General features: G+C 41.7%; 1 protein-coding gene across 1 annotated transcript; it reads left to right on the plus strand.

Moving 5' to 3' along the window:
- Positions 1-1,481: 1,481 nt before the first annotated feature.
- On the plus strand, positions 1,482-16,715 carry LOC306971927 (voltage-dependent T-type calcium channel subunit alpha-1I-like; the record flags this gene model as incomplete). Its single annotated transcript, XM_079568366.1, has 7 exons — positions 1,482-1,626; positions 1,699-1,863; positions 3,388-3,505; positions 13,600-13,755; positions 14,009-14,029; positions 15,647-15,724; positions 16,578-16,715. The coding sequence occupies exons 1-7, from the start codon at positions 1,487-1,489 to the stop codon at positions 16,713-16,715; spliced, it is 816 nt and encodes a 271-aa protein (XP_079424492.1). The 5' UTR covers positions 1,482-1,486.
- Positions 16,716-18,545: the final 1,830 nt, after the last annotated feature.

Genomic DNA, 18,545 nt, shown 5'->3' on the forward strand with positions numbered 1-18,545 from the left:
TAGCTTTTAAATGAGGCGTCGCATTGGCCTATGAGCTGTAAACAAAAATGTGACAAAAACTCAACAAAAAAGCGACAAATTGACACTGCGCATAGCTTCAAATCATAACAACGGCGCCCAAGAAGTGACTTCCTGTTTTGATCTAGAACGCCAAAATAAAAGCTCACAGCTCATCTGATTGATTAGTTCAGTAGGTACCTGCAACATTACAAGAATATAATTACATGCACACATTTTGTGTTTGTCTGTTAATAGTTAGGCAGAAAGAAAGTTGAACGAATGAATAAGATGGTGCTTTTATTTTGGTGTGCTGGATTGAAACAGGAAGTCACTTGATTGTTTTGATTTAAAGTTATGCACAACAACAAAAAACACAACAAAAGGGGGACAAAAAATATGAATGCGATTAATGCGCGTACATTCAAATCTGCAAGGCCACTGCTCTTTTCATCGGCCTCTTTCTCTCTTTAGGTTTTGGTCAGACAATCCTTGGTGCAGAGCAGTGGCTGCGTCATGGGAAAGGCTCTACAGTCTCCAGGCGGTGCAGAGGTTCCTCTCCTGGTGGACGCCAGTGAGGGCCGAACTCAAGAAAGTTGTGGACAGCAAGCTGTTCGATCAAGTCATGCTTCTGTTCGCGATCGCGAGCACCGTAATCGCAGCTGAAAACCACGACCAGGTAACTCTTCTTTCAGGCAATCTGACTGTGCTGGTGACCTTTCAACTCAGGACGCAGGGAAAGTGCCCTGGCTTTTCTTTGTCTTCAATAACTTTCTGTTCCACCAAAGAGCAAGAACCACAGTATTTCAGCACAGTATCTCTTTACAGACTTGTCCATAGTCCCTTGCAATTATTTGAAATGATCAAATGTCAAATATCGATGTTTAGGTCACAGTAAATGTCCACTTTTCACATTTTAGAAAGGACTGAGATGTGTACTGCTGGACAAACACATGAATCACACCCTTTTCTGATCTCAACGTGGTGACTAGGGCTGGGTACTGTTTTTCCCAATACCGGCCCTTTAATGATCCCTGGTTTTCTATACCGATGTCTGAACGATACTTTTTCCAATACATTTACTTTAGTATTTGTCACCTAGAACCAGAAAACAGGACAAGAATGTGCGGAAGATGTGGCAAAATTAAGGAAATATTGTGTAAAAAAATGGGTGAAAATGTGGAATGAATTGAGGGAAAAATTGGGGAAGATGGGGGGGGAAATGGCAGAAATATAGAAAAATGTTTGTAATAAAAGTTAGCAAAAATGAGGGAAACAAATTGGAAAAGGAGAAAAAAATTATGGCAATATGGGTGATATAATGTGAAAAAAGTGCTTTAGTGAAGTCTATGGAATAACAGCATCAACACAAGACCTAAAGATTTACTTTCATTTCTTCGATGCCAGTGACTCTGACCCGATTCCGATTACTTTCCCGCACCAATACAGTACTTAATAACTATTTTATTGTTCCCACTAGCCTGACGGAATGGACGACGCCATTTGGATCTGCGGAATCGTCTTCGCCATCCTGTTTCTGCTGGAGATGCTCATGAAACTCGCCGCTCACTCGTGGGGCTATTTCAAAGACTTCCACAGAGTCGCGGAGTTTGTGACCGTTGTCGTCAGGTAGTTCAGACCCGAATCCGTCTGTCCTTCATGCCTCTCCAGACCTGGCTAACTCCTGCTTTTTGTGCGCAGCATCGGCGAGGTGATTTCCCGTACACGATACTCCGCGCTCTTCAAGTTCGCCCGCTGCGTGCTCTGCTCCAAGTTGCTCAGGAAGCTGCTGCTCGTGCTGTGGAAGACGCTACAGAAGGCAATCTGGCTCTGCGCACTACTGCTCCTCAGCATCTACTGGTACAGGTAAGATCCCACACCAACCCACAATCTGTTTGGGGAAGGTTCGAGGTGTTCATGCTTCTCCTGTAGGTTACTGATAGGGATGGGTACCGTTCGTTTTTTTCCGATACCAAGTACTTTAACGATACCTGCTTTTCGGTTCCGGTGCCTTAACGGTACTTTTTTCGATACCTATGTTATTTTAATTCAATAAAAATAACGTGTATTAAAAGTATAGTTCAGGAAAAAATCCTAAAACGGCACAGCAGAAGCTACACAGGAGCAGCAGCGTCGCCTGTGACTTTGTGTTTTGAGCACAATTTCCACTTAAGCAGTAATAAAAAGAAAGAAAGGACGTTATTACCTCTTAAGCTGCAGAGACAGGACAGATCCACATCAGGACATGGTTTTCTTTCAGCTAAACTTTTCTAAACACACTGCGCTGTTCGACGAAGCGAAAGCAACTTCACACGTCAAAGATCCTGACATGGTGTGAGCCTCACTCTGCCACTAACAATTTACCAAAACTGGACCAACAATGTCTAATACAGAGTGAGCGCTAACTTTCAACAAACAACAAACAATCTTTGATATTCCTGTCGCTGCAGCTGCTGTAAAGTTGTAAACAAGAGCACGTAAGCTCAGCCTCCGGGTCTGTCGCTAAAGGTAAAGACGTCTTTCTTGTTGTCACTGCTCTTTTTTGCTTTTCAGTTTGACTAAAAGCTCAAGTTTCTTATTCAGTCCTGGTTTAGTCCTGGTTCATAACTGATTTTGTTTAGCTCTGAATGAGAAAGAATTACAATTTTTCTATACCGCCTCGGTCGGTTCCAAGTAGGAACCGTTTAACGGTGCCCATCCCTAGTTACTGACATACATGAAAGATGTTTTGAACAAGCTAAATTAAGTGTTTAAAAACAGTTAAGGGGGAAAACAATTTGGAGAAAAATCTAAACTTTCTCTAATTATTCAAAAACTACTTTAACAAATGCTGAAATATGAATATACTATTTCTATTAAATAAAGATACAAAGACATGGAGAGGTGCAAAGTGGTTCAACAGCCCATAAATACATAAATAACGGAGAATGCTAACTTGATGCTATATGTTAGCATCGGGCCATCTGGCGAGAGGGCGTCGCTAATAAAGAGAGAAGAGGTCGACTGAGCCGTGGTTTATTACAAGCAGCTCTGGTCTCTGATGGCAGCCTCACATTCATGTCCTCATTTACATTGCGCTGCCTTGTGTTCTACCTAAAGGCTGTCACAGGTCAACTAAACACTTCATTACCGCTATCGTGAGCTGAACAATGTCCGTGTCCCAGGAGAAAACGATGTCGTCTACAGCTTGGCCGTAATTGTGTTAACGCACCCAAACAAAAGCACATGTTGTCCGGTACCGTCCGATGCATGCCTCTGTTCAAAGCTAATATTGTATACATGTGCCCTCTAAAGGAAAGAGGGGCTTCAAGGATTGAACTTCAACTGTTGTTTGTCGGATATACAGTATATAACACCATAACATAGCTCATTGTGTGTGTCTCATTGCAGTGTGCTCGGTATGCATATTTTCGGCTGCAAGACCAACTTCCTGTCCAGTCTGAATGACCCCATCCACGCCCGCCGGAACTTCGACAGCCTGCTGTGGGCCATGGTCACTGTGTTTCAGGTCGGTTCATTCACACGCAGTCTCTCACAGCCAATAAATAGAACATAAGCTTTTCTTTCAGCATGGATATTCTGAGTTTTATTCACAAAAGCCGTATTCGCATGGGATTAGAATGACCTGGGGACGTTGGTTATTTTTATCTGCATTCCCACCGGATCAGCAATGTCAGTAATTCACACAGGTTTACAGAAATTATGTTAGGATAATGGAAACTGAATGATGACAACAAGTCTCTTATTCATTCGTAGGTCTGGGCTCATTCTACACATTAGGACATGGCTGGAACATGTAGAGGGAGGAAAATACATAATTTTAACATTTTTAAACTCTGTATAGTCCCTTTAAGTCGCCAGACTAGTATAGGGTATGAGGGTTTATTAATCAATTAATTTGTATATTAATTAATTAATAGGTTGTAGATTAGCCTTAAAATTTAACGGGGCACCAGTTCTAAAAGCGAACAAAATAAAAGTAAGAATAGGAGGCTAACTACAGATTTATCTGAAGGAAATGAGGTCTTGGACGTACACATGGACCCTTATTCTGGAATAATAAACACAGACATTACCAAAGCAAACTGTGGTTTATGGAGGTTTAATGATCAAAATCAATTAACAGACGGCATTAAATATTAAAGTGCAAACAGAATAACCTAGAAGGCTAACAGGATGAATAATCAGATAAAATGTTCTAAAATTGTATCTGAAAGTCAGTAAGGTGGTTATGTGAGTCTTATTGAGCTAGGTCTGTGAGATACGCTTACGACCGTGAGAAAGGTTTTCCACGCCAACTGTGGTCCGGCGATCCAAAGTTCTGGTGTCCGACGGCCTGTTTGGTCGTGGTCTCTCGGGTGGCAATTCTCAAGTTGATGCAGGCGAGGGGGTCTCTCTCCAGCTCCTCGGGGCCTTGGGGTTTGGATTGACCAGCTAGACTCAAATTGGTTTCGCTGAAAGCTCAGCGATCAAAAATGTTGTTGTCTTGTAGGAAAAATGCAAATGTTCTTAAAAAGAAGTAACTGGTAGTTACAAAATCACGTCAACTGACGGGCTCAAACTTAAAGTTCTTGTGGTCCATCTGAGACAAAGGAGAGGTCAGAGTTCAGCGGGGGATGTTAGCCATGTGCTCATCCTGCCGTCTCTTTCTCCTCCTCCTTCCAACTCAACTCAGAAGCGCGTTTTAAAAGGAAGAGCAAGGGTAAGGGAAGTTTCTGGCTATTTCTCCTTCCTTTATACCCCTTTTTCTCCGTGGATTCGACCAATCGTTTCAGTCCGTAACCCGATATTATTAGGGCCCAAGTGGGAAGGGAGGAAGCCGTATCTTGGCGAGAAATTCATGAAATACATTCCTATTGCGATAAACACATTAACAACTTCACAAACTTTCTAAATGCATTCCAACATTTCGAACAGTATGTATGTACATTGCATCTCTTTGACCTGGGGAAGAATTCATCATTAGAACAGATCGGTTGAGTTCATTCTCACTGTCCATGAATTAAAGAATTGGCTTATTACTCAAATCGGATGTTTGAGATTCAGTCTTTAGTCCAATTCGAAGGTCAATAAAGAGTTCTCGTCTGGTTGTGAAGTCTAAAGGAAAGATCGTCACAGTCTTTTTCTTGTCCCGAACTGTGTTCAATCTGGTAGGCCATTCACAAGAGTGAAGACGCGTCTTGAAGTGGGGGTTTTGGTTATCTCTGGAATGCGGTAACCACGGTGAAGAGGGCAATAGGTCACCCACATGCTACAGTCCCCCCTTCGTGGCAGGCTCCACCCTACGGCGGAGGTTGGCACGCCATTTCCGTGATGTGATGGGATGGCCGTTGACTGAAGGCGATGCCCGATGTTCATTGACACAGAGTCGGCTCAGGTGTTTGCTAACTGTGGCAATATTAGGCTAAATGTGTGTAGCAATAGGCAAGTGTGTTTACAGACTAGGTTTAGTCTTACGTGTTTGTTGCTGTGGCTACAATGTTAGCTAGAAGCTATATGTGTTGCATTGTGTGCAACTATGCACGACTTAAGTCCTAAGGGTTCAGGTTTGACACCTAAATTTGGAAAAGCGGTAGAAGCGCTAAATTTACTGAGGCGGTCCATTGAAAAACAAAGTCTCTAGAGTTGCTGATATCTAAGGCTGCGAGTTCACCAAGATTTCCTTTACAACAAAAGATTTTGCACAATGGATTGAAGAGTCTTAAGCAATACTTGAGCATTGACAACTGACTGCTGATTGAATGGTATTCTGTTGTCCAGAGTTTAACTGCAGTCAAACTGAAAACAAAGCCTCAATGGTTATGACAGCATGCATAGAGGATAGCAGAGGTTAGTAAAAAGTTTAAAGTAGCTCCCCCCTTTGGTTAGAGAAGGAATTGCTATTGAAAAACTTTAGTGATTGCTATTGACACTGAATAGACTGGCTAGTGTCTATTTACAAACAGGAGCTGTGTTTCCTGTTTATTTACAAGTGTGCATCTGGAGCACCAAGTTCATCTGTCCAGTGGACTAGATGTTTTGTTTCAGAGCTTGGAGGCAGTTGCGATAACTAATTACCTTGTTCCCTGATAACTTACCATGCCATACTGGTTTGGTAATGGCAGGTGTTAAGTGTCTCTGCTTTTGGAGATCGTTCTGTTTATCTCCAAACCTTTGGTTTGTGGGCTTTACCCATTTCTTCAGACCTGATGTCTGACATTGGCTGCAGGTTGACCTGTTAATCGTGCCTTTATCATTTGCATTTGTACATGCATGTGGGCAGCAGGATTCCTTTTGCCTTATTTCTTGCATTGTCTGAGTGCCTTTGTGGGCCGACAGAGAGGATTTATGTGCTTGAGCCAGCACTACCCCCCTGTGGTTCGGGTGCACCATGAGCATAAGAGAAGTGAGTGTGTCCGGGCCAGGCTGGATCCGTTGGCGGGACCAAAGGCCGAAAACATGAGGTCAGGATCGTTCACAGGCAGTGTCTGTGTTAGGGACGACATTGGAGAAGGCATCAGACCGAGGTGAGGCAAGGTCTGATAAGTGTGAGCAGGGAAGCTCAGAAAGGGTGGAGGAGGGGGTTGAGGTGGCCAATGAGGCAGCGTGAGGGGCCACAATAGAAGATAGGGTGGGAAGGGTGGGAAAAGGCTGAACAGAACCTGGCTGGGTGAGCTGGGGTTCTAGGCTAGCCTTTACAGCGTTGTCATCAATGACTGCCTGCTTGGATAAGATCTTCAATGAACTTTGAAGTTCATTGTTTTGTCTGGGGTCACAAAGGTGACCTTGAGTCTTCTCTGGGTGCATTTGTGGACAGTTCAGCTCAGGTAGAGCTGTGTCCTTGTACAAGAAGTTGGTTTGGGGTCTCCAGACGTTATTCTGAGACTGAGTTGGGTCAGAACCTGACTTCTTGTGTTTGTAGTCCTTATGTTTTGGGACAGGTGTATGTGTTAGAGTGGCACACTGAAAGATCTCACCATAGTTTCCTGGATGTGAGAAAGGCCAAGGTTTCAGCACCTGTGCATAGAGTATTGATTCTTTGAAATCAATAAGAGGCTCAAATCGATTGAGGAGATCCTTTCCGATAAGGAGAGGCATCATATCAAGTGGAGACACAAAGAATGGATGGACCACTGTCATCGGTCCAATTGTCAAGCGAATGTACGCCATTTCTGTGAATGCAGTTTGAATGTCTGCATATGGCTGGATTTCAAGGAAGCAAGAGTGAAGATTTACTTTTCTTCTTTTATGTTGTAGTGCTTCCTGAATTTCACTAAAAAGAGAGGTTGACATTATGCTGACGTCAGCACCTGTGTCAAGCATTGCTTCCTCTTGGAGAGCATTCTCAATAGTGGTTGGCATGTAAAATTTTCCAGCCAAACCTTTTTCAGTGAGATTACACAGAAAACGTTTGAAAGGTTGTTTAATTGACATTTTATCACAGCTCTGATGGATTAAAGAGGCTAATGAGGATAGCTCAGCTTTACCATCATTGTCTGGAGTCTGTTCAATAAAAGTGTCATTTTCATCACTGAAGTGAGTCAGATCAGCTGAGCTGTCAAGTTCACTGACTTGGTTTTGAAAGCCATGATTCTGATTTCTTTCAGGTTCTCCTGACGAGAAGAATTGAGAATTTTTGTGTATTCGGAGATGCTTTGTGCTATCCCGATTTTCTCTGTTCTTACTATGATGGGTGTAGTGACCCCCCTGTTGGAGATGCTGCTTTGTTTGGCACTGTTTGCCATAGGTGGGGTTTTGCCTACACTCAAGTTCAGGGCTGGAGAGCAGCGTTTGCTTATGCTTCTCATTTGTCTGTTGACATTGAGTCGGTTTTACTTCACTTCTGCGTTTCTTTTCTGGAGAAGAACGCATGTTTGAACTGCTTGACTTGCAGTTTTGTGTTCTTATCTGTTGTGAGTTCTTTAACTCGAGATTAAGAACTAGGGAAAGTTCTGGATGTTTTATCATCGATTGTTTGTGTTTCATGAAAGCACGCATCGCTAGTTCACGAAGCTGGTAGCTCGTTTGAGTAGCGGGATCTGCGGTGATGCCAAGGTGGTACTTTGTTGTGGGATGAAGATTTAGAACAAAAAGTGTTTTAAAGTGGAGATCTTCCTCCATCTCAAGTTCATTTGAACTAAAGTAGGCATCACGCAGTCTGCAATAATAAGCCTGTGGAGACTCTTGTCGAGTCTGCTTCACATTTAAGGCTGCAGTTAGGCCAGTAGTCAGGCAGTTTGAGAACTCTTTTGTGAGAGCTTGGCAAAGGCGACCATAGTCTGCCTTTGTGTGACGCGCCTGTCTATCAATGAAACTTCCCACATTTCTACTTGAAGTAAACCTGATTAGGTAAATTCTATCTTCTGCCGTAGAGTCTGGAAATCTACGCAGGTAAAAGTCAATGTCATTTAAGTAGGTGCTTGTGTCGTTAGCACCATCAGACTTGGGATCAAAGCGAATGACATGTTGTGCAATTCTGTCAAGATCTTTGATTGGAACACGATATCCACGCTCAAACTCACCAGTGGAGATCTTGACGGGATCGTTTGTTTCCTGTGAAGCATAACATTGATCAGGTGGCTCAGAGATGAGCCTGTCCAACCGCTGCAGGTGCGGTGGCTTGGGGTTCAATGTTAAAGCAGGTGGAGGAGGAAAGTCCCTTAAGAACTTATTTGTTTCCTCCTGAAGTGTTCCCAGGGGATACACTTGAGATCTCACTCCTTGTTCAGGAGGATCTTCTTGCTCTCTTTTAAAGCTCTTTTCTTCCTCACTGATCGTGCGCTGTAGCGTCGTGTGATCTATTTTAATCTGAGCTGCTGTAAGCTGGCTCTGAATGTGAGTTAGTTTTGTTTTGTCCTTTTCTTGGTTTTCTTGGAGAATCAAAATTTCAGATTTTAAATCTCTTACCTCTAGGGTGGCTTTATTGAGAAGGCACTCAGACCTGTTAAGGTTTTGAGTCGTCCTGTCTAGCTCAGCATGGGCTGTCACTAGCTCCAGTTCTCGTTCCGAGAGCGTTCTGCTAGTTTTGTCAAGTTCTGAATCTGCAAATTTCAGTTCTTGCTCTTGCTCGAAGAGTTTTTGTCCAACCTCTTGATGTTGGTTTTCTAGACGTTTAGTTTCCTTGTCACTCATAAGCTTTGCATTCTCTTCTTGGAGAGAGGCATTTTGTGATGCAAGTTCATCATTTTGTCTCCTTGTGTCTGTCAATGCTTCTTGTGTTTGTTTAAGTTGTAAATGCATTGCAACTGCCATTTTAGCTAACAATGTCAGATTCTCCTCTTGTTTTCCTGTAAGTGATGTTATACTTACTAAAGATGTAATTATGGATTCAAGTTCAGAGGGATCTGTTCCCTGCATTTTGTCTACACAGTCAAGGACGTCTCCCTGGCCTGGTCTGTAGACAGCGGCTGTAGACAGGTTCTTTAAGTTTCCTGGAGGCATGTTGCTTTATCAAAGGTCTGACAACTTTAAAGTCTGACTTGACCTTCTGTGGGTCACAATGAAACAAACCAGTTTTAATTGTGCTTAACTAAAACCAGGGTTGATAGATGGAATGAAGCAAGACATGAAAGGGGAATGAGACAAAAATGAATGAGAAGAAAGGACATGGACATGGAGAGTGATTATTGAATTAAAATCAAATTAATTAATTAAATTCAATATCAAAATTTGACTTAACTGATTGGTGACTGTCCAGCAGTCAGTCAGTTAAAATTGATTTCAAGAGGTGGATGAAAATTCACTAAGTTTTACTTAGAGAGGGTAAATTTGAATTGAGCCCTTTAGCTTAAAAATTGTAAAATTTTATGCGTTACAATTTGAGATTGCAATTTAAATTGCAAGGCTGAGCATTGGTCTAGATAAAGGCAAATAAGAGCTTGTAGTGTGGCCACAAAACAAGTCATTAAGTTAGACCCAATCAGAAAAGACCAGTTAAAGCCGAAGACAAGTGTTAGTCTTGAGAAGGAAGAACAGTACAGTAACTGTTAAAGATGGAAAAGGACAATGTTTTGGCTTTATTTTCAATAAAACAACAGTAAACTAAGGTACAACTGAATGTGTTTATAGTTTAAGTTTTCTTGTCTAAGTTACTCAAGTAAAGCTTACTTACTTGGAAGAGAGCGTTGTGATCAAAGCTCACTTAAAAATCACTTCTGCCTCTGTCTCCTCCTTCACGGTAGGGGGCAGAGATAGTGGCACAGCCTTCGGTAGGCGGGCTCTAAGGAAGTGATGTCATTAAGACCGGCCCACTCTGGGGGGATGATTGACTCATTCTGGCGCCAAGGGCCAGGGGTGAATCATCTCCTTGACCAGAGCTGTAAGGAGGGGGGTCTTAGGGGTGTTATCTGAGCTCCTGCAGGAGGGGAGAACAGTTTTAACACCAATGCAGTGTAAAGTTACAATTTCTGGAAAACTCGCAGACAAATTATATTACTTACTGCAACATACAGGTAATTTTTAATACTGGAAAATTCGCAGCTATTAAAATTTGGTTACCTTAAGGCCTTTGAGAATTGTGCTTTTGATAGCACAAAGAGAACATGCATGTTTAAAAATCACATTTAAAGTAATGTGCTGCAACCTATAAACGGTAGCATTGAGAGAGAGTTGCGCAGAGAGTTTTGTTTTCAATGGACACCTTTAAAATGCATTTTTCTTTCTTTTTCAACAACTTTTTTGATAAGATTGAACCTCAAAGTTTGCTTTGGAATGATCAGTGATCATTAATAACAGATAGAGTTTATGACGCCTCACACGGGGCCGCCAAATATATAGGGTATGAGGGTTTATTAATCAATTAATTTGTATATTAATTAATTAATAGGTTGTAGATTAGCCTTAAAATTTAACGGGGCACCAGTTCTAAAAGCGAACAAAATAAAAGTAAGAATAGGAGGCTAACTACAGATTTATCTGAAGGAAATGAGGTCTTGGACGTACACATGGACCCTTATTCTGGAATAATAAACACAGACATTACCAAAGCAAACTGTGGTTTATGGAGGTTTAATGATCAAAATCAATTAACAGACGGCATTAAATATTAAAGTGCAAACAGAATAACCTAGAAGGCTAACAGGATGAATAATCAGATAAAATGTTCTAAAATTGTATCTGAAAGTCAGTAAGGTGGTTATGTGAGTCTTATTGAGCTAGGTCTGTGAGATACGCTTACGACCGTGAGAAAGGTTTTCCACGCCAACTGTGGTCCGGCGATCCAAAGTTCTGGTGTCCGACGGCCTGTTTGGTCGTGGTCTCTCGGGTGGCAATTCTCAAGTTGATGCAGGCGAGGGGGTCTCTCTCCAGCTCCTCGGGGCCTTGGGGTTTGGATTGACCAGCTAGACTCAAATTGGTTTCGCTGAAAGCTCAGCGATCAAAAATGTTGTTGTCTTGTAGGAAAAATGCAAATGTTCTTAAAAAGAAGTAACTGGTAGTTACAAAATCAGGTCAACTGACGGGCTCAAACTTAAAGTTCTTGTGGTCCATCTGAGACAAAGGAGAGGTCAGAGTTCAGCGGGGGATGTTAGCCATGTGCTCATCCTGCCGTCTCTTTCTCCTCCTCCTTCCAACTCAACTCAGAAGCGCGTTTTAAAAGGAAGAGCAAGGGTAAGGGAAGTTTCTGGCTATTTCTCCTTCCTTTATACCAAGGGGGCGGCCCCTTTTTCTCCGTGGATTCGACCAATCGTTTCAGTCCGTAACCCGATATTATTAGGGCCCAAGTGGGAAGGGAGGAAGCCGTATCTTGGCGAGAAATTCATGAAATACATTCCTATTGCGATAAACACATTAACAACTTCACAAACTTTCTAAATGCATTCCAACATTTCGAACAGTATGTATGTACATTGCATCTCTTTGACCTGGGGAAGAATTCATCATTAGAACAGATCGGTTGAGTTCATTCTCACTGTCCATGAATTAAAGAATTGGCTTATTACTCAAATCGGATGTTTGAGATTCAGTCTTTAGTCCAATTCGAAGGTCAATAAAGAGTTCTCGTCTGGTTGTGAAGTCTAAAGGAAAGATCGTCACAGTCTTTTTCTTGTCCCGAACTGTGTTCAATCTGGTAGGCCATTCACAAGAGTGAAGACGCGTCTTGAAGTGGGGGTTTTGGTTATCTCTGGAATGCGGTAACCACGGTGAAGAGGGCAATAGGTCACCCACATGCTACACTAGTATTGACTGTATAGCTCAGTGCTCCTTATCTGTGAGCCTTCCCATTGCTGCTGATCCTCACCGAGGGTCACCAGGTCATGACATTGAAAAGCAGGACACTTAGGCTCAAAAGTGAGGACATATGAAACCTACAGGGTTAGTGCTAGATCGTATGCTCCGGAGGGACGGTCTGCTGTGATTTTGTATAGATCTATGAGTTGGTTTGTCTAAAAATACAAATAACCCTAATCCTAACCCTAAAGTTAACCCCTTAACTCCCACCTGAACCGAGCACATTTTGTTTGGCTTTACCCCAGTCCAAAAGCTTCTGGAAAAAAGGTGTGAAAATAGAAACAAAACTGAGACGAAAACAATGATGGAAATGTGACAAAAAAGTGACGAAAAATTGATGAAAAAGTTGCAAAAATGTCACAAAAATGTCACAAGAAATTGACATTAAATTGACGAAAAAATGACAAAAATGTCACAAAAAAATGACAAAAATGTCACAAAAAATTGATTAAAATTTGACGAAAAAAGGACAAAAATGTGAGAAAAAAGTGACAAAAATGTGAGAAAAAAATTGACAAAAAAATGATAAAAAATTGACAAAAAAATTACACAAATGTAACAAAAAATTGATGAAAAAATGACAAAAAATTGATTTAAAAAAATGACAAAAATGTGACGAAAAAATGGATTAAAAATGTGACAAAAAAAATTACAAAAATGTGATAAAAAAAATGACAAAACAGTTACAAAAATGTGTTGAATACCCAACAAAAAAATGTTGGGAAAAAAAATCTGATGACGTGAGGAAAAAGATCCTCTCGGTTCAGGCGGGAGTTAAGAGGTTAACCATTTCCCTGGCCCTAACCTTAATTTGTGTCATGATATCTCACGTTTTCACAGCAGACTGTCCCTCCGGAGCATACGATCTAGCACTAACCAACCTACAGGTGCTATATATATTTTAAATTATGTTACATCCATTTAGAATGTACAAATATCAATATTGTTGCATTGTAGGAATAGAAAATATAATTACGCCATATAGTTATTCTCTTTCATACTTTTTAAATGGATGAAAAAAAAGACAGCATTCATGTCTGGTCATTCTGGTCAAAATACGTTTTGAATCGATGTTGTCCTTATTTATACTTTATTATGCTGGTCAAAAACTTTCCAAACTCCAACTCGCACGGGACTAGAATTACCTGGGGAACTCGGAGTTTGTCAGTAATATTTCATCATTCTAATCCTGTGCGAATAGGGCACAAAATGCTAGTAGTAGATTAAGGATAGTTTTTGAGTATCCGCAGTATTCTTCTTAATGAATGCTGTCTGGTAAACATTTTTAATCGTCTGTTTGGATAGTTACAATGATCTTTCATTGTGCCGGAAAACTATGGCAGAATTCTACCAGTGCACAAAGTAAACAGTATGTGTGATCTTATGCCTGCGCAGATCCAGACCCTGAGCGACTGGAACCTTGTGATGTACACGGGCATGGAGGCCACCAACGCCTGGGCAGCACTGTTCTTCATCACGGTCATCGTGCTCTGCAAATACCTGCTGCTCAACGTGTTGGTCAGCATCGTCGTGGAGACGTTCCACGAGCAGGTACGTGTGCACTTTCACACCAGAGAAGTGAACGCTCCTGTAGATCACACTGAAATATTGCACTGCACTGTCTGGAGCACCGTTCCCTGGAGCGAACAGAGGCCTGGGCTTTGATTTGACAAATTCTCAAATATCCGCAGAGATCTTCACATTTTCGGATTAAACTGAGCCGTTAGAGAAATAAAAGTATTTATGAGCTATTTATCCATGTGCATTTCACTGATACGGATATATGTCCCTGTTTTTCTTGCAGATGGAACCGGACGGCGACGAGGTGAGTTTATTTACACTATTTTGCCTTCAAAGCACATGACTCAAACATTAATTAGACCCTGTAAGGTAACACTTTAGTGTAAGTGTGTAAGTGCAGGTAAATACACATTAAAGTGTAAGGTTTAATAACTGTGTGTATGTGTAACAAAGGCCTACAAGGTGTAACAAAGGTGGACATAGCGTCTCACTTTAGACTACAGCCCGCGGGGCATTAAAAAGCATTAAAAGTGATTAAATTGTGCCAAAATCAAGGCCTTAAATGTCATCAAGAATTCAATTGGATTCAAACTGGCATTAGATCAAACTTTATCTGAAAATGCTGATGTTACTCAACACTTTTTGCAGTATAAGTTCATCGAAAATACGAAAACTATGGACTAAAACATATTCAGCTGCAGTTTGGACTGAAATTGACTTTTGTTGTTCAAAAGTTTCTCGTTTTGTCCAATTCTCTTTCCTCTGTTTGATTAAAAGTTTGCAAATCTTAAGAAATTTGAAAGCTACAAACTTATATTAATGGTTCTTTTTCCTTGCATTGTTGCCATGTTGTCGTCACTTTGCACTCGGTTAAAGTGGGGGTTAAGAGGTTAAGAATGACATTACAAAGCTGTGTACACCTTTGTTACACCATGTTTACAATTAATAATGCATTGGTTTTACATAGCGCTTTTCTGGACACTCAAAGACGCTTTACATTGCATTATTCATTCACTCCATACTCGGTGGTGGTAAGCTTCTATTGTAGCCACAGCTGCCCTGGGGTAGACTGACGGAAGAGAGGCAACCAGTCTGCACCCCTCCGACCACCACCAACCACTCACTACATTCGCTAGGCTTCCTGGTGGTAACCAAACGGTCTCCCATCCAAGTACCGACCAGGCCCTTCCCTGCTTAGCTTCCAAGGTCTGACAGGATTGGGCAGAGCAAAGGCGGTGTGGCCAATTGTGACACTTTGAACTCATGGGCTGTCATCTGAAGTGTTGCTAATTGGAATGCTTAAAGCCACAGTGTGGAGCATTCCTGAGCAACATATTGCTGGGAATGTGGGGGTTGTATCATCACGCATTGGCTCTACATTCAAGTTGGAATTCTTTTAAAAGGCTGCCATGTATTGTTAGTTGTTACTTGCCGAATTTTGTCAGTTCAAGCCATTTCTCGCTTCCCTTAATGCTCGGCTTGCTAGTTTCTTTTTTTACCAGGCTATGCAATTTCTGCGGTGTAAATGCTCAAAATATTTCATCTTCTTTCCCCTAGGACGTTGCCAACAGCGCGGCAGCTTGTCAGCCAGAGGCAGCGGTGAGTTTGTTTTCGTGCATGTTTTCCAGTAATCCTGCTGCATATTCAGTCCCTATCTCCCTCTTCCACACCCCACACTCCCATATACGTCACACAGAGTCCTCCGTGGAGTTTTAACATCCGGGAAACCTTCACCAAACTTGTTCTGTTCGTGTCCGAATGGTCAAACTCCTGGTTAGCCTGTTTGCGCGTCGCTTTCGTGGAGGATGATTTAGGGCACATTCACAACCCCGTCTTGATCCGAATAGAATAATATCGTACTTTCAGAGTGGAAAGTCAGATCCGAGAGTCTCAAGAATGAAACGTTTCCATTATCCCGTAGAACCTCGAAGTGGCCAACCCAGACGACATCGTTTTGGACCCAGAGAACCCCGCGGCAGCTCGGCCTCCAGCGGCAGCGGTGAGTTTGCCGTGTCACGGGACTTATTTATGCATTGACTTTTCCATGTTTGCAGACTCTGTTCGTAGGATCTGATTGGCTGAGCGGCGTTGAGGCAGACGTTCTTTAAGCTTTCAGTCATTTTTTCATGTTTCGTGCACTTTCCTTGACAAACAGGAAGCAGCTGTGACTTGTGCACCTGCAGGGCCAGACAAACTCTCCTCTCGTCCGGCAGCAGATTCACTGTCCGAAATAAAATTAAAAATTCCCTGTAGGACCCTGTGAGCGGCAAACCTGATGATATTGTTCCTTGCCCTGATGACAGCGCGTTTTTCCATGTCATGTGACTTTTTCCATTGTTTTTGCAGATCCTGTTCATAGACCAGTTCAGTTTTATTTACAATTTTCCCACTTAAGTTCAATTTCTGCCTTGTTTTGGTGAATATAATGTGTTGAAATACTTAAGTATAATATTGTTATTGCAATATTACAGGACAGTTATTGATTGTACCAAATATTTCTCATATAATGCATAATTCTAATTCTTGAAAAAGCTACACTTACACTGAATTGATCACAGACCTGTACCATACTTGTATCACCTTGAAACTTCTCAGCTTTTCCCCTCAAACAGTGTTTTTGAAAAAAATGCTGTTATCACTGGGAGATTTTTTCAACCACATTCAAACGATCCTCTAACAGTTGAAGACTTGAAAATTATGCTGACTCTCATTTTAGTTGACAATGTAGAAAATCAGAGAAAAATGTCATTTGCATAATAATTTGGAACATGGTCTAAAGGTAAATAAACAGAAAGAGACAAAAGACTTCTGACGCCTTCCTCATGCTACTGTTCTCTGTTCTGTGTGTTTAGGTGGCGACTGAGGAGGAGCCCGGCTATAGAGGTGTGGCTTTGCGCTACGTCAAGTCAGTCGGCAGAAAATACGCCCCTTCCTGGTGGAAGAAGCGAAAGCACTGGTCCTTATTCCTCCTGTCTCCGAACAACAGGTAGGCCTATCTTATAGGTGCAGATGCAGACATTTATCAGTCTCACATGCGCTCAGGGGTAAAGGGCCTCATTCACGGCACAATAAAGCCATTTTGGCAGGTGGTAGGTCGTACAGTGAGACAGGGACAACATAGAAACTGAAACTGCTAAGATAACACTTTGGTCGTAGCTATGGTTGTCTCTTTGAAGCATCGCACAGTGGAGGCGAGTGCAGCTTACGATTTTACAATCCCCATGTCGTGCGCTGTGACATCTAAAAATCACAGTTTACAGCCTTTACGCACAAAAATACATTCTTTGCTGAAAAAGTTCTTCCGGGAGAACAAATTCAATGGATCCCTATGCACAAATAAAATGTTCAGACAACAGCTAGAAGGTCATGATGCTCCAGTTTCCCCTACCACTAAAAACATGTGCAATTCTTCATCTCAGTGGGACTTTCCTGGTTAAAGAAGTACTAAGTAACTTGTTTACCTTAATAAATCCTTTCTGTAGTCCGTCCGGGGACCGTATTTTCAGGACTCTAAGTCGCTCCGGAGTATAAGACACACCAGCCAAAATACGCGTAATGAAGACGAAAAAAACATATATCCCCTTGACGCCTGAATGTATTTACAATTTTAGAAAAAAAAAATATTATCAGTATTTTTGCTTTCATGCTTGTGCTAAATTAAGTGGAGACCTGCAGGAAGTGGTATGTCGTGAATTAGCGACACATGGCGTTAAGTCGCTCCAGTCCGGAGTATAAGACACACTAGCCAAAATATGCCTCATGAAGAAAAAACAACAGGCTGGATAGGCGTACGGTATGCTAACGCAACACATCGATGGTTAGCTACATGAAGCATAAACAGCAGCTGAAATAGGTCTGTCTGGTATGTTAACATCACATGAACAGTTCAGATAACTGTAGCATAAAGAACATACCAAACTCTCCATCTCACTCCAAATCACTAAATCCATTGAAATCTTCTTCCTCTGTGTCACTCCTGACAATCACCTTGGCAACTACCAGGGCACGGAGGCGTAACTGCACCGTTGACAAGCCTCTCCCGGTAACATGTTTTTCAAGCTCTCATTTGCAAACTAGCTCCTCTGGCTGTTACTCCAAACTTTTTTTCTGCTGCTCGATTAGCCTGCAGTGTCCTCTAGTGGCATGTGAAATTATATATTTCAATTAAAAAAAAAAAGATCACATTAGTCACTCCGGTGTAAAAAAAACTATGAAAAAAAGTGCGACTTATAGTCCGGAAAATAGGGTACAAGTGTTAATGGGATGATTGGGGGGGGTCTTTCATCTCCCCCTGGTGTCTCTGTCCAGAAAACCACAATTGCAACTTTGCTGCCACCATGTCTGAGGCACAATACACACTAATGGAATCACTTAGAAGAAGCTAACAGACTAACGGGCAAAGCTAGCTTCAGACTAGCGGCACTTAAAGCCAAGTTTGAGCGAAAAAAATGATCTCCATTGTGTATTTTGATGTACAATGTCCCTCTGTCCCTTTGTCTTTTCTGTCAGCGTAGTGTTTACTCTCACAGACAATTAAGGAGGGGACATGAGTTACTTAGCACTGCTTTAAACAAAGGTTAAATATAAAACAAAGTCTAAAAAAAAAAATACCCTGGACTGATCTATTCAATTTTCAATGGTTTCCAATTGAAAACAGAAAACCATACAAAAAAAAGGTCAAACTTTAAAATGGCGTCACCTCTGGAATAATCATCAAATCTGCTTGACTCGACCTGCAGCTGAAAGCAGAGGAACATGTGATATGAGGAATAAGAGCTCACACAAGATTAAATAGTTTATGCACTGCTCTGCTAACATAA

This window comes from Gobius niger, assembly GCF_951799975.1.
Source record: "Gobius niger genome assembly, chromosome: 12".
NCBI classification, from domain to species: Eukaryota; Metazoa; Chordata; class Actinopteri; order Gobiiformes; family Gobiidae; genus Gobius; species Gobius niger.